This window comes from Panthera onca, chromosome A3 (genome assembly GCF_046562875.1).
Source record: "Panthera onca isolate mPanOnc1 chromosome A3, mPanOnc1 haplotype 2, whole genome shotgun sequence".
In the NCBI taxonomy this organism is placed as follows: Eukaryota; Metazoa; Chordata; class Mammalia; order Carnivora; family Felidae; genus Panthera; species Panthera onca.
In genome coordinates this window covers 50,046,990-50,069,616 of record NC_138341.1, presented here as the reverse complement: position 1 = coordinate 50,069,616, position 22,627 = coordinate 50,046,990, and the positions used below count along the sequence as shown (strand labels likewise).

Genomic DNA, 22,627 nt, shown 5'->3' with positions numbered 1-22,627 from the left:
TACATGTATCTGCCTACTTACCTATCTACCTATTTGCTTATTTTTACCATTGAAACCAAAAAGAAGTAGTATAAATGAGACTTTATACTGAGATGTGTTGAGTGATTTTTTTTCCCCCAGGGGTTTAGGATAAATAGAATTTAGCTGCATTCCCTAATTTCCCATCACCAGGCTTTTCTAAGTGGCAGTGCCACCCCCACCCCTTTCCATTTCCTAGCCAACCATGGGAAGTCAGTCTTAATGACTGATGGCTGGAGGCCCCTCTGCCAAAATTTACTTTTCCTCCAGATTTTTGGGTGGTGGCTTAAAGTTTTTGTTGTTGTTGTTGTTGTTGTTGAATGAAAAAATGTAAGGCCTCTTGAGTCCTTGAGAAAGGAATGACTGGGGGCAAACTCACTTGACAGGGGTCCGAGGGAGGCTGAAATCCATGGATTGTGAGACTCTCCTGCACATAAGGGAGCTCGTTCTCTAATAGATGAGAAACTTGGCCAGGGGCATGCACACTTCCCTGCGCTGTTAGATTGGGCTTTGCCTCTCACCAGCGTTGAACCTTGGAGTATGTTCCTTAACTGTGCCTCATTTATTTGCTTATCCACTAAAATGGATGTTGGGTTGTTGGAAGACTTGAAAAGGTTACATTTGGACATGAAAGTACTTGCTTAATCCACGGTTTCACACGAGACCTTCAAAACTGTTAGCTGCTCTCATCATCAGCCTTGTCCTTTGGTACACCTGAAGGGCCAGTAGGTTTTGTACGCTTTGGGGTACCTTTAGGGAAAGTGCATGGGGCTGTTGGTCAGGGTTGGTGCTCAGCAGACTGTGGTGGTGGCGGGTTTGCTTTCTCATTTCCTCCACGTTTAGTCTTGGGGGTGGGAGGTGGGTGGTGAGAACCGGGTATGGGCAGTCGGGTGGGTGGAGCTGTGGGAGTGCCCAGCCTCGCTGGGGGTTGATGGGGGCTTGTCTGGACGTGCACTGCGTGGCTTGGCCGATGGCCCCAGCGGCTGCTGGAGGGGCGCGTGCGTGCGTGTATGTGTGTGCGTGTGTGTGTGTGTGTGTGTGTTTGTGTGTGTGTGTGTGTTTTGCTGTCTGGCCAAGGAGCCGCCTCTTCGTCCTGCCCTGGTTCTCGTGCGCTGGCGGCTTCGGAGGCAGCTGCTGCGCCTTTCGCCAGGCCTCAGATGTGGTCGGCTCGATTTCCTCCCCGCTGGCCCCTGGCCGGGCCGCCACCGGCTGCTCGAGGCAGGGGCTTCCGTCGGGAGAGCTGGCCGCGTTGGCCACAGATCAGGGGGCGGTGCCTGCACTGGGCTCCCCGCCCCCACCCAGCACGCACCTCGCCAGCTGCCGGGTCGCTCTGGCGGAGGATGGCGCTGCTGGGGGAGGAGGCTTCCGTGCGGGCGCTGCGTGGTGGGGCTTTACCTTGGACCTTGGTGGGAGCACAGCGAGCTACAGAGAACTTTTGATGGGCGGGGAACTTCAGGCTCCTCACCCCACCTCACCCACACCCAGTTTTCCCCTTCAGAGTGCGCTCATCTTGTAGGATTTTTCCTACTTTCTCCCTCCCTCCCCCCTCTCCCTCCCTGTGTGTGTGTGTGTGTGTGTGTGTGTGTGTGTGTGTGTGTGTTGGGGAGATGGGTAATACAACTCCGTAGCAACAGAAATAGCAAGAGGAAACTTCATCCACAAATTCCTCTCCCTGAAGCCCCCTTCCAGGGGCGCCTGGGTGGCGCAGTCGGTTAAGCGTCCGACTTCAGCCAGGTCACGATCTCGCGGTCCGTGAGTTCGAGCCCCGCGTCAGGCTCCGGGCTGATGGCTCGGAGCCTGGAGCCTGTTTCCGATTCTGTGTCTCCCTCTCTCTCTGCCCCTCCCCCGTTCATGCTCTGTCTCTCTCTGTCCCAAAAAAATAAATAAAAAACGTTGAAAAAAAAAAACAAATGAAGCCCCCTTCCAGTCTTTGTTCAAGCCTAGTGTGTGTGAGGTTTCAGGTGTGTTGTACCTACTCTATTCTAACACTTTCCCCTTAAATAAAAATCTGATACTTCAAATGAATTATGGAGACTATGAACAAGAAAATATTCCCATTCTATACTACCATGCGATGAGCATTGTTAACATTTCTGCGTATTTTCCCTTGGTGTTTTGTGTGTGTGCACAAGCGTGCATTGTGGACAGAACTGAATTCTTAAATTGGGCAATATTTTGAATCTTGTTTCGTTTTTCCACTTCAAATAGTGTATAAACACTTCCCCGTCATAAAAACCCTCAGGAAGCATCTATTTATGAGTACAAGTACATTCTTGAGTTTCTTTTTTCATTTAAGACATTTCCCTGTGTTTTTATAAAAATGTTCTTTTTTTTTTTTTAACGTTTGCTTATTTATTTTGAGAGAAAGAGCTTGCAAGCGTGAGCTGGGCAGGAGCAGAGAGAGAGGGAGAAAGAGAATCCCAAGCAGGCTCTGCACTTGTAGCATAGCCCTGAGCAAACGCTAGGCTGTTGGACATCCTGGCCCTGGAGCTCAGGAACTCTGAGATCATGACCTGAGCTGAAAGCAAGAATCGGTCCCTTAACCGACTGAGCCACCCAGGCACCCCAAAACGTTCTTATTTTTTTTATCGTTTTGAGCAGTTATACATGTACTGATGAAGTAGTATGTATTATAATTGTTCTTATGTATTATTTGGGTGTCATCCTTGGGTAGGGAGCATGTTCATCTTCTCTGTATCCAATTTTAGTATGTGCTACCAAAGCGAGCACTCTCACATATTATTTGAAACATACTTGACCTAGTGTTTTACGTACGTTAAACAGATAAAGCATGATAATGCACACATGTGAAGTACCTACCCAAGATAAAAACTAGAACATTGCCAACATCACTGAAACCACCTGGGTGTTTCCCCTAGCCCTGTACCCCTTCTTTACCTCCAGAGGTTACCAATCCCTTGAATTTTGTGTTTATCATTCCCTTGCTTTAAAAACAAGTTTTAATTACATACATTTTATTAAATCTTATACAATACATTTAATTTTATTTTTTTGTTTGAGCTTTGTAGAATTGGTAGTCTATATATAGTCTTCCGAGGCTTACTTTTTTTTTTTTTTTTTTTTAACTCGGTGTAGTTTCTGAGATTTGTTTGTGTTCCTGTGGTTCATTTGTTTGCACTGCTGTATAATATTCTATTGTCCCTCTGGTGGGTGGGCACTTAAAAGTATTTCCACAATTTGGTTTTTATTTGTAATGCTGCGATGAACCCTTGAGTACACATCTCCTGATGCATGTGTGCAGAGTTTCTCTGGGAGTGGAATTGCAAGATGATGGGGTATGGGTATGTTTACCATTAAAAGAAACGCCACAAACCTTTCCAAAATGGTTCTTCTGTTTTGCCCTCTACTAGTGGTGTGTGAGAAAAAAAATTCCTGCTAAACCCCACCAGCACTTCATGTGAAACAAAAGTACCCTTTCATGGGGCTTATTAGGTACCTGGTACTATTGTAAGTGTTCTTCACGTGTTAATTTGTTTAATCATGACAACCTTGTGAGGTTAGGTACTGTTATTAACCCCTGATATACAGATGAGGAAACAAAGGCACAGAGAGGTTAACTTTTAACCCCAGATTTACAGATAGAGAAATGAGACACAGGTTAACTAACTTGTGGAAGTTCACACAGCTAGTAACTGGTGAGGGCAAAATATGAATTAAACAGTCTTTTTTTTCTTCATTTTGAGATCTTGTTCATTTTATTAAAATAAAGTTATTAAAATAAGAGTAAGCTAGATTCCAATTAACCAAGATTGTACTTCAAGTGATATCTTAGCATCCTGTCCTACCCTAAGTAAACTAAAGAGGCATGCTAATACATGTACAGAATAACAATTAGGATGAAAGAATGAATATTTATGTACTTTATTTTCCAAAGAAAGGTTGCCATGTGGAAGAAAAGGCCTAAGACAAGTATTCATAAAAGAAATAACAACATATTCTATGGACATTGTATCAGTACTTATTTCAGAAATAGCCAGTGAAGGGCACCTGGGTGGCTCCGTCGGTTAAGCATCTGTCCCGCTTAGGCTCAGGTCATGATCTTGCGATTCATGAGTTCGAGCCCTGCGTCAGGCTCTGTGCTGACAGCTCAAAGCCTGGAGCCTGCTTTCAGATTCTGTGTCTCCCTCTCTCTCTGCCCTACCCCACTCGCTCACTCTCTCGCTCGCTGTCTCAAAAATAAACACTAAAAAAACACTACTTAAAAGACAAAATATTAAAAAAAAAAATAGCCGGTGAGACTAGGAATGATTGGACATTGATGAATTTTCTCTAGTGTATAGCAGCAGAATTAAGCTAAAACTAAATGCTATATAGAGAATATAAAATGGAGTCTCACAGTGGTCTTATTTTGTATTTCTCTGATTACTAATGGAGTCGAGTATTTTTTTTTCATATGTTTATTCCCCATTTTCTTTTTGTGAAGAAGAACTAACAAAGCACTTTAAAACCATTCCCCTATTGTTGGGACACTTAAGGTATTTGTAATTTTTTACCGTTAATGCTTCAGGGGAAATCTTTGGCACATGTAACTTTTTTGTTTCTTTAATTGTCTTATTTTGTTTACATTTCCTGAAGTGAGATTAGGAATACTTAATGGTTAAAAATCGCTGTGCTCTTCTGGATTGCTTTGTGATCTTGGGAAAGTTACTTAGCCTCTCTGTGTTCAGGGTCCTCATCTGTGAAGGTACATCTCTATCTTGTAGAAGTTTATGATGATTGGAGGAAGTAAGTGAGGGGGCAGTAATTAGCGTGATGCTCAGCCCGTCTAAAAGTGTTCCATCAGGGTCCTTAGACTTTTCCTAGTTTCTCTTCCTTTCTTCCCTGAAACCACATTGATTACTGTTGGGGCAGAGGGCATGAACAGTGACAGCCTGTGCTTCTGCCAGATATGGTGAGTTCAGGGAATTAGGTCTGAGGTCATCAAGTCTAATTCAGCTTTTTCCCAAGCATCATCCGAGCCATTGAGAGATCTGCTGCATCTGTATCCAATTTGTAGTAGGAAAAACAAAATTAGATTTTAAAGTGTTTTATTGATATGTACATACTAACCACAAGAGCCACTGCCTCCCCCCACCTCATACAGGAACACCCTTTGCCAATACGTGACAGTCTCCAGAAGTTAGACATAACCCCTGAGATTTGCTGTTTGCAGAGAGCTTGGTGTGGAGAGTGCAGACATGGGACTGGGCTAGCCAGTGTACACACACACACACACACACACACACACACACACACGCACATCCCCTGAAAGGGCTCCCCTAAAAGTCTCCTTCCCCACTCACAGATTTGTTTCATCAGTAAATCCCAGAAGGGGAGAATCCTCTTAAGAGATGAATAATTGATCACCTCTAGATGGAGCGTGCCATAAACACAGCCCCTGTGCAATGAGACATTGGGGGAGGGGAGGAAGGGCTCGGCCGCCGACCTCTAGGACTGGGGGAAAGGGCGGAGCTGGGAAGTCCAACCCCCTGAACAGCTGCTGGAGGGCAGAGGAGCTGAGCTGCTGGCAGAGGCGGGGAAAGTGGTGGGTGGGGTCTACTGGCCAGCTGGGTGGGGAGCGGCCACCACTGTCTTGGAATCCCACGAGAATTCGTTCTTGGAGATTCCACTGTAGAGGATGCATCCTAGACTGGCCCTACCTCCCAGCCACTGGCCTTTATTGACTGCAGACTTTTTCATCCTGGCTGGATACACCTTCCCAGACAGGTTTCTTCTAACATGGTGTGTAAGTGCTGACGGCCAGCAGAAAACCCTCTGGACTCTGTGCCTCTTATGACGCCTCCTTTCCTAGAGGCCCTGAGATGGTATGGTCAACGAGGACTTTGATCTCTCAAGATGGTAGTCTTTATCTTCCTTCCTTCCTTCTGTTTCCTTTTGATAGGGGATTGCTGATTTGGTTTCAGTGTATTGATAGTCTGAGAGTCAGAAAAGACTTGGAAAAATGTCGTATTTTTCTGCCGCTCTCCCTGTGTTCTAGACAAAATGAGATGTTTGGGGGTGTGGTTCCATACTTCTCTGGAGCCCCTCAGGTGGGGAGGGTAGGCTATTGTTGAATACCTGCAGATGTCGGGGGGAACCAGCTATGGGGAATTGGGAGCAGAAGGAGTTGGCTGTAAAGGGGGAGGTGGGAGGAACCTTGGGAATCCCGACCAGGCAGGGTACAGGGACCAATCCCAATAGAGGTTCCTAGACCACTGGAGGGAGACGTGGGTCCCTCAGGGTTAGAATCGTGAGGATGGGCTGGCAGAGCTGGATGCACTTGGCAAGTCTTCATGAAGTGGGGTGAGGGATTAAGACTCTTCTTGGATCTGAGAAGGGCATTTAGTCTGTCTTATAGTAACAAGCCCCTGTTGTCCCCCCATTGAGGGGCACCCCCAGCTTGGACAAGGCTGAGCTTGGGATGGGTCAGAGCCTTGCTAGTCACACTGTGAGGCAGGGAACGGACTGGGTAAGGTAGGGTATGTGGATCCCTACCTCCACATAAGGTAGGTATGTGGAGGCCAAGGCGAGGTTTTATACCTGGAAAGAGGCCATAAGAAGGGGCCCACTTTTGGTGGGCCTTTCTATGGAGGGCAGAGTTGGGGCAGGCTGTTCCAAGATGAGTTGTCAGGTTCCTAAGTCACTTATGACAAAGGTATTCCTGATGGCACTGGCAGCTTCACGGGCGTGTATAGTGTGAACGTTGTTGCCAGGTGCCTAGTAGAGGAGCCGCTGCCGGCTCTGCCCAGAGCTTCACAGACCCTCTTTTCAAGGCTGCTAGCTGCCAGCTCCTGGGAGGAAGAAGCAGCAGATCTTTCTGAACATCTACTGAGTACTCTGCCAGGTTCTGAAGGTGTGATGGGAGCTTTAGTGCAGGAGCTTGCAGTGTACTTGGTCATACTCCCAGGAAGAGATCCCCCAACAGAAGGTGGCTGTGCATGGTGACTGTGGGGTCTGGTTCATACCCTGTGGTGGGCAGGACTGGTGAAGAAGGACTTCATCAGGGGCGCTTGGTTCCGTTTCTTGCCCCTACATTTAATCATTTCTTCCCATCACTGTCATTCATCTTCATCTCCCTGCTGTTGCCTTACTCAGTTCAGGCCCTTACCCTGGTGTCGTCTCCTAACTGGTCTTTAGGCCGCCGGCCTTGTAGCCTACAGTCTGAGTTCCACGGGGACATTTGGTTGCCCCTCCTAAAAGGTAGATCAGTTCTGCAGTGAGCCACAGGCCTGTCCTCACCACACTTCGTGCTCAAGCAGTGCTCCCCAGCTTAACCTTTCCCTGGGCCTGCAGGCCTTCTCAGGAATCTGTGCTTTTGCATATGCTTCTCCCTCCTCCAGGAATTCCTTCTCCTCCCCCTCCTCCAAAATACCTGCCTATCCCCAAGGTTACTTTGAGTTGAGATCTTTTTTTTTTTTTTTTTTTTTTTTTTTTTAAGTAATCTCTATGCCCAATGTGGGGCTCAAAATTCATGACCTCGAGATCAAGGACCACAGGGCTGGGAGAGATGGTGATGAGCATACAATTAATTCTCCCAACAGGTGTCTGAATCCTCCACAGCCTGTCTGCCATGGCTTCCCACTTGAACACCTCCAAGGAGGAAGCGTGGAGACAGGTGGACCTGATTCTAAATTCTGGCTTTATTTCCTACTACCTGTGCATCATGGACAAGTTCCTTAAACTCTCTGAGCCTCAGTTTCTTCATCTGTAAATTTGGGACAGGAATAGCTTTGCAGAGTAGTTTTGCCAGCCAGGTGCCCTCAAAATGAGACTTTTCCTGACTCCCCTGTCCACCCGCCCGGATAGAAGTGACCCCCCACCCTGTGTTCCACACTGTTTTCACAGCGCTCATGTGCTTTGGGGCATTTGTTTATAGTCTGTCTTTTTTCACTTATAAACTTCTTAATGTTCCCGAAATACAGTCTGGTTTTTAATGCCACCCCAAAATTTAGTGGCATAAAGCAATCATTTTATTATGCTCATGGAGCCCTTGGATTCAGAAGTCAGGGAGGATATGGCATGGGAAGCTTGGCTCTGGCCCTTGATGTTTTTAGGGCCTCAGCTGGGGAGGCTCAAAACTTGGAGGTAACTTGACCCCTGGGCTCAAATCCTTGAAGGATTCCTTTACTCACACATTTGGCAGGTGATGCAGCTATTGGCTGGGACTTCTCAGAATGTCAGCTCAGACACCTGCAGGTAGCCTTTGCATGTGGCCTGGGCTACCTCACAGCATAGTTGCTGGGCCTGAGAGTGTGCTGGGAGTCTTGAGGGAGGGTGAGGCATCATCAGCAACAGAGATGGTGGCTGAGGTGGGGGCTGGGGGCACATAGAGTTGCTTAAAGGGGACACTGGCAGGTTGACAATTAGAAAGTGTGCACACACACCAAGGCTCAAATTAGGGGGACAGGAATGGGGAGGGAGGAGATAGAACAGAGAGGTGTTCTCACTTAGAATTGTTTGGGTCTCGTGACCAGGCACACTGGAAGAACACGGGTGACGTTGGGGTTAGGAACATTGGCGAGCGTAAGCATGCCGGCAAGAATAGGAAATTGGAAAAGGGGCTGTTGTAGGTGGGGAGAGGAGTTCAGTTCTGTTTGAGACAAGCTGGCTCTCACTCGGCTTGTAACACGTCTCAGAGGTTGGAGCCAGCTGGGGGTTGGTTGAGAGGTCCAGACAAAAAGCAGACACTGGGGAACATCCTTGGAGTGGCACTTGCTGGAGCCCAGAGGGGAGCAAGGATTGAGAGAGAGAGCTTGGAAGGGTTTAGAGCTGGGGTATTTCTGAACTGAGATTTTGAAAGCGCCTCAACTAGCATCCACCCTCCAGCATTGTTCTGCCTCTCTGCCAGTAATCGCCTGATAACTGTCTTGTTCCTTTTTCAAGTCTCCATTGATAAGGACTTGCTGCCTCCTGGTTGTTAGGGGGAACAAGATTCAGTGCATTTGCATCTCTAAGTTTTAAAAGTCTTCCCTAGGGGCACCTGGGTGGCTCAGTTGTTTAAGCCTCAGACTTCAGCTCAGGTCATGATCTCCCAGCTGGTGGATTTGATCCCAGCGTTGGGCTCTGTGCTGACAGTTCAGAGCCTAGAGCCTGCTTCAGATTCTGTGTCTCTGCTCCTTTCCCTGCTTGCGTTCTCTCTCTCTCTCTCTCTCTCTCTCTCTCTCTCTCGCAAAAATATATAAATGTTAAAAAAAATTTTTAAGTCTTGCCTAAGTTGAGCCTAAGTTCACTTCTCTAAAGCTTAAAGTCACTCGAAACAGTCTACTGACAGACTTCAGATGTTTAAAGACTTTCATGAATTTATCTTCGTTAGAACCCAAAGGGTTCCTCTATGGTTTTGAACTGCCTTGCTTGCTCTGCTCTGTGCCCCCTCAGGGGTAGCCCCAAGGGAAATCCTGAGTCAGGTAGGGACTGGGTGGGCAGAGTGGGGCTGTCAGTACCTGTGCTGTGGGTCCTGCTCCAGTCAGGTCATGGCTGTGTATGTGTCCAGCTATGGCTTGCAACCCACTAGTGGACTATAAAATCAATTTACAAGGTTGCAACCTGCCAGAAAGAGAGAGGGAGGGAGGCATTTGTGTGTTAGTAAGGGGAAATATTTGTCCAACTTGTCATATATGTAAGTGCATAACGGGTCGTGTTGTAAGATGCATTTCTTACTGTGGATTGTAGTAAAGAAGTTGGAAAAAATCCTGATTATAAGACCTTTTGAAACTGCCAAATCATGGGGCGCCTGGGTGGCTCAGTCGGTTAAGTGTCTGACTTTGGTTCAGGTCATGGTCTTGCAGTTCATGAGTTCAGGACCCATGTTTGGCTCTGTGCTGACAGCTCAAGAGCCTGGAACCTGTTTTGGATTCTGTGTGTGTGTGTGTGTGTGTGTGTGTGTGTGTCTGTGTGTGTGTGTGTCTCCCCCGCCCCCGCTTGTGCTCTGTCTCACTCTCTCCCTCAAAAATAGACGTTAAAAAAAAATTGAAGTTGCCAAATGATCACTTTGCATGTATCATCATCAGCTAGTCTTTCACCTCTCCTGATTCCGAAGACATTTTTTTAAAATGCCATTTATTAATGTTTATTTACTTTTTGAGGCAGGGAGAGAGCATGAGGGGGGAAGGGACAGAGAGAGAAGGAGACACAGAATTTGAAGCAGGCTCCAGGCTCTGAGCTGACAGCACAGAGCCCGATGAGGGGCTCAAACTCCAAACCATGAGATCATGACCTGAGCCGAAGTCAGCCGTTTAACCGACTGAGCCACCCAGGTGCCCCATCCGAAGACATTTTTATGTGCAGTGCTGCCATCTTTGATTTGCACATACATTATTTGGGGCCTAAGTATAAGACCCTGTTTACCCTGTTAGATTTTTTTTCTCTCTCTCCAGCCTGTTGACCTTTTGGCATCGGGTCCTGTCAGTCAGCCTGTCTCTATCTGTCTTATTTTCAACATTTGACTGTTTAATAAGTGTGCCTTCTCTATTATTCTTGATAAATATGTTGAACAGGACAGTTCTGAGGACAGAGGCCTGTGGCAGACCACTAAAGACCTTCCCCCTCCAGTTGATACACCACTTGAGTTTGAGTATAGTCATCCTGCCAGTGGTGAGCCAGCCTGTCTGGCCCTGTAATTAATTCTCTGGCCCACGAAGGGATCATGGCAGATCTTAGGAAACTTCAACATCTGTAGCCCAAGTTACAAGTGCAAATGCCTGCAAGGGCTTGGCAAGTAACACAAACGAATGAAGTGATCATGAATTCAGGCAATTAATAAGTAACCTCTGACCCCTGGCCTTGGTTTCAAGAAAGCAGTGTCAGATGGCGAGTGTGGGCATGACCTGGAGTGGTAGCTGTTGCTCTTCTGCTGAGTGAAGTGTGGACCTTCGAGATAATCTGGGTTTCGTGTAAAATTTGATTATTATTTTTTTAGTGTTGGAAAGACAAATAAAAATACTGTGTAGGCCAAACAAAACAGATCTGTGGCTCATTTGGCCTGCAGCCCTTGAACTGCCTTGCTTGCTTGAGTTTGTGACCTGTGAGGCAGGATGTCTCCCCATCCCCTGGTCCAATGACCATAGGACACAAAAGCAGATTAGTTGGATGTTGATGGCCTTTGGTGAACCTGGCTCTTTGTGGTTTGTTCCCTCAGTTACCCATTCAGAAATCTTACTGGGGCAGACCTCGCTCAGTGGACTAAAGTCGGGAATGATCCCTGCCCTTTTCCCGCCTGAAGACACCTTCTCCTGGCGGCATATTTCTTCCGGGATCACCAGCAGGTGTTGAGGAATGGATCAGTGGGATCCCCTGGCTGAGAAACTGCAGTTTAGAGTTTCTTAAAATCTCCCCACCCATCCTGGCTTTACTTTCCTTCCTTTTTGTGTCCACTCTGCCCTTCTCTTTTTGGTCTGAAGAGCATTTTCTTTCCCAGGAAATTCAGAGGCACAAGCGCCAGCCTAGCCCTTCCTTGTTCTTATTCACAAACCAAAAATAACTTTTTAAATCCTTTTAGTTGTCTTGACCATTTTGGGGAAGCCTCAGCTCACACAGCATTAGTCTTCCTGACACTGTTTTTGTAAATCCATGCTACTCCCTCATGTTTCTTCTGGGTTATGCATGCTCCTTCTGTCTTTTACACAGAAGCGTGTAAAATTTGGCCACTTCAGACTTTGTAGCCTTTGCTGTCGTGGTAGTTTAGGTTTTGAGAAGGAGGGAAGGGACTACTGGGTGATCAACCACATTCCTAAGGGAAAGGTTTCTTTCCTAGTTCCACGTTTGGAGAGATGGTCAGGGAAAGGCTGCTTACTCTGTGGCCAGTGGGGGATGGGAAGCCTTTCCCTGGGCTGCGAGGGTGTTACTGCAGCAGCTGTGGGCAGGAGGTGCAGAAGTGGTTAAGATTTGGACTTTGTCTTGAAGGAGCTAGCATCTGGTGGGAGAGGCAGCTGCTTGAATAATAGTAGGAACATGTGAAAAGTGCTAATAGAGGCATCTACAAGGTACTATGGGAGGCTGGGGGAAGGAGCCACAGGTATGTCTGCCAACCAGGTCGGGGAGGAGGTGACATTGAGCTGGTGTTTGAGGATAAGCTAGAGTGGCCCCACAGAGGCTGGGCAGGGCATTCCCGGCAATGAGAACTACACGTGGAAATCTCAGAAAAGTCTGTTGGAAAAGCATGTGAGTCCTTAGTGACCAGAGTTGGAGCAATGATGAGGATGGGGTGGGAACCGTAGGCTGGGCCTCTGCTCACCTCCCATAGGGCTGATCCCAAATCCCACCTTCCCACCACTGCTTTGGAGCCCAGGATGGCCATGTCTGACAGTCCGGGGACTAGTATCGTTTTAACCCTCTGTTTAATACACTTTATTTTAGTGTTTATAGAAAGGCTGCAAGAAAAGTACCTGGGACTCGCACATACTAAAATGGTTCACATTTCGCTTTGTCATTTTCTTTATATGTGTATATTTTTTATATGCATATAATACTTTTCTGAACCACTTGAGATTGTTAGAGATACTCTGTTCCTTTACCCTGAATACTTCAGTGTGTGTTGTCCGTGTCCTAAGGACAAAGACATCCTTTTACATAATCAGAGTAAAATAATCCCAAGTCAAGAAGACCGAGATTGACACAGTGTGATCTTATCCACATCCATATTCAAATTGCATCACATGTCCCAATGGTGTACGTTTAAGCTGTTTTCCCCAGTCCAAGATCTAACCCATGAGCATGCATTTCACCATCCTGTGTCTTCAGTAAGCTGAAGATGTTTGCAGAGATGTTTGTCTTTCTTGTCTTTGAAATTTTTGAAGAAAACAATCCAGGTGCTATCTCGAATGCCCTCCAATTTGGATTTATTTGATGTTTCCTCATACTTAGATTCAGGTTGTACATTTTGGCTGGAGTTGTGTGTGAGTGATGTTATAACCTTCTTAGTGTATCATATCAAGAATCTCATGATGTTGGTTGCAATATTGGTGATGATAACTTTGATCATTCGGTTAAGGTGATGTCTGCCAGATTTCTCTTTACTATTATAACTCAGTGATTTTGGAGGAAATACTTTGAGACCATGTATATATCCTGTGCCCCATCAAGATTTCACCTGCTAATTGTAGCATCCACTGAGGACTTCCCAAATCCATCATCCCTCCTACATTTTTTTGTTGGCATTCTATTGTAAGGAAGAACTTTCCTTTCTGGAGGGATGAATTCTGCAAACTGAATTTCACATTTTTGTATCAGCTTTTAAGTTCCTGGGCTGGGCCACCTGGCTCCTTCCTTTTTATGCCCTCCCCCTTCTGTGTGCTTTGCTGGGTATCAGGTGTATAGGGATGGTTTTGGGCTTGGGAAGAGGCCTGGATCTTCATCCAAATAGCAACTTGCTTGTTACTGGCATGACCGGCTCGACAAGAGGTGCTAAGCGTACGCAGTGTCCAATCATCAGTGTTTCCCTTGGGCCTGGCTGGGGCTGGGAGTGGGAATGTCATCTTGTCGCCAGCTCTCAGAGCTCAGCCAGGGCTTAAGTGAGGACAGTAACAGGCAGAGAAAAAATACTGTGGGTTCCTTCCCACTGAAAAGCTGTGGCTGACCCCTTGTCCAGGCTGCATTTGTTCATAAAGGCTGCTTGCTCCCTCCCTGTACACACACACACTGCACACTTATGGCATATTGCTAGTTGGTGTGCTTGGTTAGCTTTCTCTTGACAAAAACCAAAATCAGTGTAGTCCTCGTGTCACTTTGGTTATTGAGAATTAACGATCTTTTTGGAAACTCCTTAATAAATGCTTGGTTTCTGGGGAGCCTTGTCAGTGTGATTGATCTTAGGCTCTAAAAGGATATGAGCGACATTCAGAATTCTGGATTAGGACCTTTTAAAGACCTACCTTTCATTTTTGTTGGTGCAGCTAGCTGGGAAAGGAGACATGAAGATGAGTTCAGGTTCAAGCTGTATCAGAGACAGAGTTTGCAAGAAAAGCAGGGTTTAGGTGTGCATCTGAATGGTGTGAAGCAGGACAGTGCTTTTCTAATATTATGGCTCATCTTTTTCCTCTTTTTCTCTCTTTCTTTCTTCAGACAGGCTCAGAGCTCAGCCCAGTTGATGGACCTGTTCCAGGTCAGATGGACTCAGGGCCAGTGTACCATGGGGACTCACGGCAGCTAAGCGCCTCAGGGGTGCCGGTCAATGGTGCTAGAGAACCCGCTGGACCCAGTCTGCTGGGGACTGGGGGTCCTTGGCGAGTAGACCAGAAGCCCGACTGGGACGCTGCCCCAGGCCCAGCTCACACTGCTCGCCTGGAAGATGCCCACGATCTGGTGGCCTTTTCGGCTGTGGCCGAAGCTGTGTCCTCTTATGGGGCCCTTAGCACCCGGCTTTATGAAACCTTCAACCGTGAGATGAGTCGCGAGGCTGGGAACAACAGCAGGGGACCCCGGTCAGGGCCCGAGGGCTGCTCTGCTGGCAGCGAAGACCTGGACACACTGCAGACGGCCCTGGCCCTCGCTCGGCATGGCATGAAACCGCCCAACTGCAACTGCGATGGCCCAGAATGCCCTGACTACCTCGAGTGGCTGGAGGGGAAGATCAAGTCTGTGGTCGTGGAGGGAGGGGAAGAGCGGCCCAGGCTCCCAGGGACTCTACCTTCTGGTGAGGCTGGCCTCCCAGCACCCAGCACCAGGCCACTCCTCAGCTCTGAGGTTCCCCAGATACCTCCCCCAGAGGGCCTGCCCCTGTCCCAGAGTGCCCTGAGCATCGCCAAGGAAAAGAACATCAGCCTGCAGACAGCCATCGCCATTGAGGCCCTCACACAGCTCTCCTCTGCCCTCCCTCAGCCTTCCCACTCCTCCTCCCAGGCTTCTTGCCCCCTCCCTGAGGCCTTGTCCCCTCCTGCCCCTTTCCGATCTCCCCAGTCCTACCTCCGGGCCCCCTCGTGGCCTGTGGTCCCCGCTGAAGAGCACGCGTCCTTTGCTCCTGATAGCCCTGCCTTCCCTCCAGCAACTCCTAGGACAGAGTTTCCTGAAGCCTGGGGCACTGATACCCCACCAGCAACTCCACGGAGCTCTTGGCCCATGCCCCGCCCAAGCCCTGACCCCATGGCTGAACTGGAGCAGTTGTTGGGCAGTGCCAGTGATTACATCCAGTCAGTATTCAAGCGGCCTGAGGCCCTGCCCACCAAGCCCAAGGTCAAGGTGGAGGTGCCCTCTTCCTCCCCAGCCCCGTCCCCATCCCCCATGCTCCAGAGGGAGGCTCCCGCCGCACCCGCAGAGCCCGACACCCACCAGAAGGCCCAGACCGCCCTGCAGCAGCACCTTCACCATAAGCGCACTCTTTTCCTGGACCAGGCCCATGATGGCTCCTTCCCCCCTCCCACGGAGCCTCCTGCTCCGGGCTGGTGGGCCCCACCAAGTTCACCTGCCCCACGGCCTCCAGACAGACCACCCAAGGAGAAGAAGAAGAAGCCCCTGGCACCAGCTGGAGGTCTCGTGGGAACCGAGAAAGCCGCCCTTGGGATCAAGCCCAGTATCCGGAAGCCCATTCAGATCAAGAAGTCCAGGCCACGGGAAGCACAGCCTCTCTTCCCGCCTCTGCGGCAAATTGTCCTGGAAGGGCTGAGGTCCCCAGCCTCTGAGGATGCGCAGGCACATCCACCTGCCCCTGTCCCAGCTTCACAGGGCTCTGCTGTCCCCTTGCCCCCAGAACCTTCTCTTGCGCTATTTGCACCTAGTCCCTCCGGGGACAGCCTGCTGCCCCCTACTCAGGAAATGAGGTCCCCTAGCCCCATGGTGACCCTGCAGCCGGGCTCCGCCGGCCCTCTTCCCCCTGCCGATGACAAGCTGGAAGAGCTCATCCGGCAGTTTGAAGCTGAATTCGGGGATAGCTTTGGGCTTCCCGGCCCCCCATCTGTGCCCATTCAGGACCCCGAGAACCAGCCAACATGTCTCCCAGCCCCCGAGAGTCCTTTTTCTACCCGTTCCCCCAAGCAAATCAAGATCGAGTCTTCGGGGGCTGTGACTGTGCTCTCAACCACCTGCTTCCATTCAGAGGAGGGAGGCCAGGAGGCCACACCCACCAAGGCCGAGAACCCACTCACACCCACCCTCAGTGGCTTCCTGGAGTCACCTCTTAAGTACCTGGACACACCCACCAAGAGTCTGCTGGACACACCTGCAAAGAGAGCCCAGGCTGAGTTCCCCACCTGCGATTGTGTCGGTAAGTCCACCTGGGTGTCAGGGAAAGGAGAAGCCTGGTGGGCTCATTCTGTTGTTTGGCAAACGTTTACTGTGCGAGTCATTCTCTTGAGGGCTGGGGACACAGAAAAGAGCTCACACGCTAGTGGAAAAGACATTGAAAGAAACAGACAGTGATGGGGCATGTCAGTGGAGGTGGGCATAGGTGCTTTGTCGCCCAGATGGAGGCAAAGGCATCGTAGAGGAGGTGGTGGTCCTTGTGTGTTGAGGCCTAAGCTTAGTGGCTGTGAGGGGGTCGGGCTTGTTTAGACTGCTCTTGGTCTAGGGGGAGCAAAAGGAGAGGAGTACATGTGGGTAGGAACAAAAGGTGGCCTGAGATGCAGCCAGGGGCCAGATCTTGCACAGCATAATGAGCTGAGGTCAGGAGTCTGACTTGATCTTATAGGTAATAGTGACCTCCTGAGGGTTTTAAAGCAAGTAATCTGTCACTTTGTGCTTCTGAAAGACTTTTCTGGCTTGTGGTGGAGAGGAAAGCCTGCCTGGTGGGGGAACCTATAAGAAAGGTGTCACGAGCCAAACAAGAAATAACAATGGCCTGAGAGAGCGGGTGGGTGGAGGGCCTCTCAGGAGGAGGACGTATGGGGTTAGGACAGCCCAGGTCTCTACCTTGGTGGTGCTGGTCCCCAAAAACATATTTGGAGGAGGGATGAGTTTGGGTAGGCTGAAAGCCTAGAGCTCTGAGCTGTGGGTTTGAACATAGTTAGCATCAGGTGGTGGTTGAGGCCTTATGGGTAAGAGCACTGAGGAATTGGTCCATTTCTGAGCCTTGCCTTCCAGTGAAAACACAGCGAAGGCTATGAGGACTGCTCCTGGGAGCTTCTGTCTCGGGAGGTCAGTGACGTATCAGGAAGCCCCAGGTCTATGCTAGGCTGTGACTCTGCTATTTATGAAGCGTTCCGTAAAAGATGTGTTTCAGATGTTGCTCAAAAAGCACGTTGATGCTGGTGAGGAGCATGTTGAAATTCTTGTGATTTTATGATACACAAAACAAGTCTTACAAAAAGTCTGTGTTCTCTGTGTATTAAAATAAATTAATATTAGGTCAATTGTGTGACTAGTTGGGATGCTGTGTCCTTGTCAGGAAGGAGGAGCTGGGCTGTCCTGCCCACTCCAGCTACCCCAGACTCCTGTACTCCAGATAAGGAATCACTTGGGGAACAAGGGCAAGTTGGCCCCCATATTTCTGTCTGAGAGTGCACAGAAGTGGAGGGTCCTGCCAAATGCTCACAGACATGTTTTGGGGTTGTGGTCCCGTCGACGGCTAACCCTGTTCATTCTTGGATCTTAATGATGAGAGGCCTTTGGGGGCCTCCTTATTTCTCAACATTTTGGAGAGGCTTGTTCTGATCATAGGAATTGGGCCCTTCCCTTTGCCCTTTTCTTTCTTTGCCTTGGTGTGTATCTGTCCCATCTGCCTGATACTTAGTACATTGTTAGGTATTTCTTCCTCTGCAGAGTAGGACATAACCTTACATAATGCTTAGGCCATAGTTGGTCCTTACTAAACATATTAAGGGGCACCTGGGTGGCTCAGTTGGTTAAGTGTCTGTCTTCGGCCTACATCATGACCTCGCTGTTCCCGAGTTCGAGCCCCGCGTTGGGCTCTGTGCTGACAGCTCAGAGCCTGGAGCCTGCTTCAGATTCTGTGTCTCCCTCGCTCTCTGCCCCTCCCCCACTCACGCTTGCTCGCGTGTTCTCTCTCTCTCTCTCTCTCAAAAATAAACATTAAAAAATATATATATATTAATTGTTAATATATGTATATGTGTATATTGTTGGGGCGTCTAGGTGGCTCAGTTGGTTAAGTGTCTGACTTTGGCTCACGTCATGATCTCATGGTTAGTGCGTTCAAGCCCCACGTCAGGCTCTGAGCCTGATTTGGATTCTGTGTTTCCCCTCTCTCTCTTTGCCCCTCCCCAGCTTCTTTGGGTGCTCGCTCTCTCCCTCTCTCTCTCTCTCTCTCAAAAATAAATTAAAAAAATATTTTAAAAAGAAATATTTTGTTGAATTCGATTATATGGATATGATATTTGATCGAACTAGTTTTTGGGGGGGTTTTTTTTGGTTTGTTTTTTTGAGAGAGGGTGCAAGTGAACAAAGGGCAGAGAGAGAGAAGGAGAGAGAGAGAGAGAACCCTACGAGGGGCAGGGAGGGGGAGAGAGAGAAGTGGGGCTCACCTGAAGCAGGGCTGGAGCTCACCCGATGTGGGACTTGAACTCACTGACCATGAGATCATGACCTGAGCTGGTCAGATGCCTAACCGAGTGAGCCACCCAGGTGCCCTTGATCAAACTAGTTTTTTAAATTTGAATTCTGGGGCGCCTGGGTGGCTCAGTCGGTTAAGCGTCCGACTTCGGCTCAGGTCATGATCTCACAGTCCGTGAGTTCGAGCCCTGCGTCGGGCTCTGTGCTGACAGCTCAGAGCCTGGAGCCTGTTTCAGATTCTGTGTCTCCCTTTCTCTCTGACCCTCCCCCGTTCATGCTCTGTCTCTCTCTGTCTCAAAAATAAATAAACATTAAAAAAAAATTTAAAAAAAAAATTTGAATTCTAACTCCATCACTTCCTCGTGCACAAAATAAAAAGATAATAGTATCCCCTCACCAGGGCTGTTGGAAGGTTTAAATTAGTTGAAATGTATAAAGCACTTAGAATTGTGTCTGGCACATTGTAAACACTATAAGTGTGTTAGCTGTCACCGAGCCTGTTGAGTGCAGTAAGGCAAGAGAAAGAAGTAAAAATATACGTATTACAAAGGAAGAAAAGTATTGGCTATTACTTTATTCATCAGTCATTTGTTGATTACTAGTTCTGTACTAACTACCGTTAAGGATAAAAATTAGGAGACATGGTTCCTCTCTGAAGGACTCTGTGGTCTGCTTGAAGAGACAACAGAAACAATAAGATATTCAGTCACCCATTCAACAGCTGTTGGCCCAGTGCCTGTGCAGTCATAATGGATGTGGCTAAACGGTAAGAGCCAAGAGCGCTCCGAAACCCCAGGCTTGGTTGTTGTTAGGGAGGTCATGTTTTCTTTTGGAAACTCTTGTTCCAGGCTGGGTTTTGAAACATGTAGTGAACACCGATGGGGAGAGGGGAGACGGTGGCCACTGAAGTCGCAGGCGTGTGTGAGCACCGTGTTCGGGGCAACAGAGCAGGCTGGCAGGCAAGCCGGCAGGCCGGTAGCACAGGGGTGGACCCGAACCCTCAGGGCTCCACATTCCGTCAGAGAGGACAAGTCTCAGCTTGAAGCTGGAGAGCAGAGGAGCAGGGAGGAGAGTGTCAGCATCACAGACACCAGGCAGTAGCAATGCCAGCAGCTGTTGCCTCTCAGCCCGGAAGGCGGGGCAGTGGGTGAGAGATAAGGGGAGTGGAGAGACCTACCACCAGTCATTTATTGTTCTGGTTCGTGTTTTATCTGCATCTCATCCTAAACAGAGAATTAGAACCAAACCTACCTCGTGGTGTTAAATGTTAAATTATGGGGTAATGCTTAGTTGGAAACAACGTACACACCTAAACGGTACATAAATGATCATCTCACCTACGTAAAAAAAAAAAAAAAAAAAAAAAAAAAAAAAGGTGGAGGGCACCTGGGTGGCTTAGTCAAGCGACCGACTTCAGCTCAGGTCATGATCTCATGGTTCATGGGTTTGAGCCCCGCGTTGGGCTCTGCACTGACAGCTCGGAGCCTGGAGCCTGCTTTGGATTCTGTGTCTCCCTCTCTCTCTGACCCTCCCCTACTCACTGTGTTCATGCGCACACGCGTGCGCACTCTCTCTCAAATAAAAACATTTGAAGAAAAAAAAGGAAAAAGGAAAAGAATGGAAGGAAATACATCACTAGTGGTTGTCTCTGTGGTCAGACAGTGGCTGACTTTTCCCTTATATGTTTTCTGAGCTTTCTATAATAAAATATGCATTTTATAATCAAGAAATGTTTTGACAGTGTATCCTGGAAGTAGCTTGGAAGATAGATTGGTGAAGGGTAATAGCCTGTGGCAGAAAACTGGTTAGGAAGCTATTGAGAATAATAATAATAATAATAATAGTAGTAGTAGTAATGGTAATAGTAATAATAATATTTATGAAACACTTGCTCTATTCCAGGCACCGTGCCAGGTACTTTACAGTTAGTCATTTCATCCTAATAGTATCTATATGAAGGGGGTACTGTCAGTAGTTCCATCTTAATGACGAAGGAAACAAACTCAGACTCAGCAGTTTACCCAGGTCCACATCTAGCACATGGTAAAAGTGAGATTTGAACCTAGGCAGTTGGACTCTTAAATTGTTTAATTGAGAAATGAGTCCTAAGTAAAATAGCGGTATTAGGTGTGAAGAGGGGCAAAGAAGAAGGGATTCACTTAGAAACAGTTTCTAGGTGCTGGGGGTTCATGCTAGGGAAAGCCATCCTGTTTTCCAGAAGTATCTGGAGACCCCATTTCTGGACTGTTGCTTCCATCAACCAGTATGGCAGAATTTGTCTCTGTGAACTCGGGCTCAGGACAAGGGTTAGGAATAAAGGCTCTTCACTCTGGGATTGATATCAGATGGGAACCATCTCATATTCCAGAAACTCATCCCCTCAACTGTGGTAGGTAGGTGCAGAGCAGGTCAGTATAAGGAAGAATTTTCCATGGAAGTGACGGTGAAGTTTGGAGATGCCATTATGCACTAATAACAAACAACTTTATAAAAGCATAGAAAGGTTTTATAGCATAGCAAAAGAAACTTAATATTCAATGTGGTGATGTATGCCAAATCAGAAGTTTTGGCCAATATAGGCTTTACTGGATAACCAAAAACCCAAACACCAAGAGCACTGTTTTTCCCTTGTATACAGACTATGAGTTTCTGAAGGTATGGATGGCCTTGGTATGGACTTATTCTCCAAATCTTGAAATACTAGAATTAAAGGCACCCCTTGAAGCTTCAAAGAAATAAATTTAGAATATGTGAAAGGAAATGCCTTCCTCCAGAAGGTAGTGTGGTATGTAAAGGTTTGGGGAATCTTAGCACAAGTTGAAGTTCTCTATTGAATTATTGGAGGAAGAGAGTATTGATACATTTCTAATATCTTGAGACACACATTTGAGATCCCCTTAACCATCCTGTAATACCACTGTCACAAGCTAGTGAGCTGCAATAACTAGGCTCTATGTATTTTATCTATCCCTAGAAATGGGGAAATTCACAAGAGCCAGTTTAGGACAGGGAATGAGTTCAGGTGACTTTTTAGTGGGAATGCATCCTTGGAGATCACCTGCTCATCATTTCATGGTTAAGGAAACTGGTTTGTGTTAACTTTAAAAAAAAAATTTTTTTTTAACGTTTATTTACTTTTGAGACAGAGAGAGACAGAGGATGAACGGGGGAGGGTCAGAGAGAGAGAGGGAGACACAGAATCTGAAACAGGCTCCAGGCTCTGAGCTGTCAGCACAGAGCCCGACGCGGGGCTCGAACTCACGAGCCATGAGATCATGACCTGAGCCGAAGTTGGACGCTTAACCGACTGAGCCACCCAGGCGCCCCTTGTGTTAACTTTTGAACCTTGTCCTGATTTCTCTGAGGAGCATCCCACAGACAGCTAGAGACATCAAACTGTAGGAGAAGCAGATTAGAAGTTAGATGGTAGGAGTCGCCTTCACAGAAATGCTGTATTTTTATCCAGTTGATCATCCTGCCCTAAAGGAGTAGCCAAAGGCCAATACAAGAAAAAACCTCTCCTTTTGCCTAGAGCATGGTGAGAGTCTGGGTGAGGGGGGAGTGTTGTCCAGAAAACGTGGTTGGTAGCAGTGTCCACTGGGTGCTTCAATACAGACCATAGTTCTGAATGGGGGACACAGAGACTTACCTCTGTTTGCAGTAATGGAAAGTCTATTTCCTATAGTTTTTATGAGAAAGTATCTCCCTCTCCCTCCCCCCCCCCACTCAGTTGGAGATAAAGAGGAATTTTATGTGTTTTAAGTATTTTTTTAGACAGCGGAATATTTGGATCCCAGCATAAAGGTGGAGAATATGACTTTGGGTAGGTGAGTATCAGAAGTTCCTGGAGGAGGTGATGTTTGATCTGAGTTTTAAAGGATAAGTGGAAGTTTAATGGATTAATAGGAAGAAGGTAGAGTGTTCCAGGCAAAGGGACAGGAAGATTATGGAGATGAAAAATACATGAAAAACCACATGAAGATGTAGAGATGAGAAGACATGGGGAAATACAAGTAGTTGGTATATTGGATGAAAGATTGGGAGTGGCCAGAGAGGGGGAGTTCAGGGGAAGAAGAGACGATACCAAAAGTAGAGAAACCAGTTTGCAAGCTCAGGTGTGGTTCAGGCAAGAAATAATCAGTGCCTGAACTCAGAGAATGACATTGAGTAGGAGGGA

The 22,627-nt window shown here is 47.7% G+C and overlaps 1 protein-coding gene and 1 pseudogene across 5 annotated transcripts in view; one reads left to right on the top strand and one right to left on the bottom strand.

Annotated features, from left to right (window-relative positions):
* Window positions 1–22,627, top strand: part of TET3 (tet methylcytosine dioxygenase 3) — a 105,817-nt gene that overhangs the window by 39,354 nt on the left and 43,836 nt on the right. For all 5 annotated transcript variants that reach the window (XM_060657371.3, XM_060657379.3, XM_078444615.2 and 2 more), the window contains one exon: window positions 14,074–16,207. In XM_060657371.3, coding sequence (XP_060513354.3) covers window positions 14,074–16,207 — 2,134 coding nt within the window. The remainder of the gene's footprint in view (window positions 1–14,073; window positions 16,208–22,627) is intronic.
* On the bottom strand, window positions 2,648–2,746 carry LOC132672663 (U6 spliceosomal RNA; annotated as a pseudogene).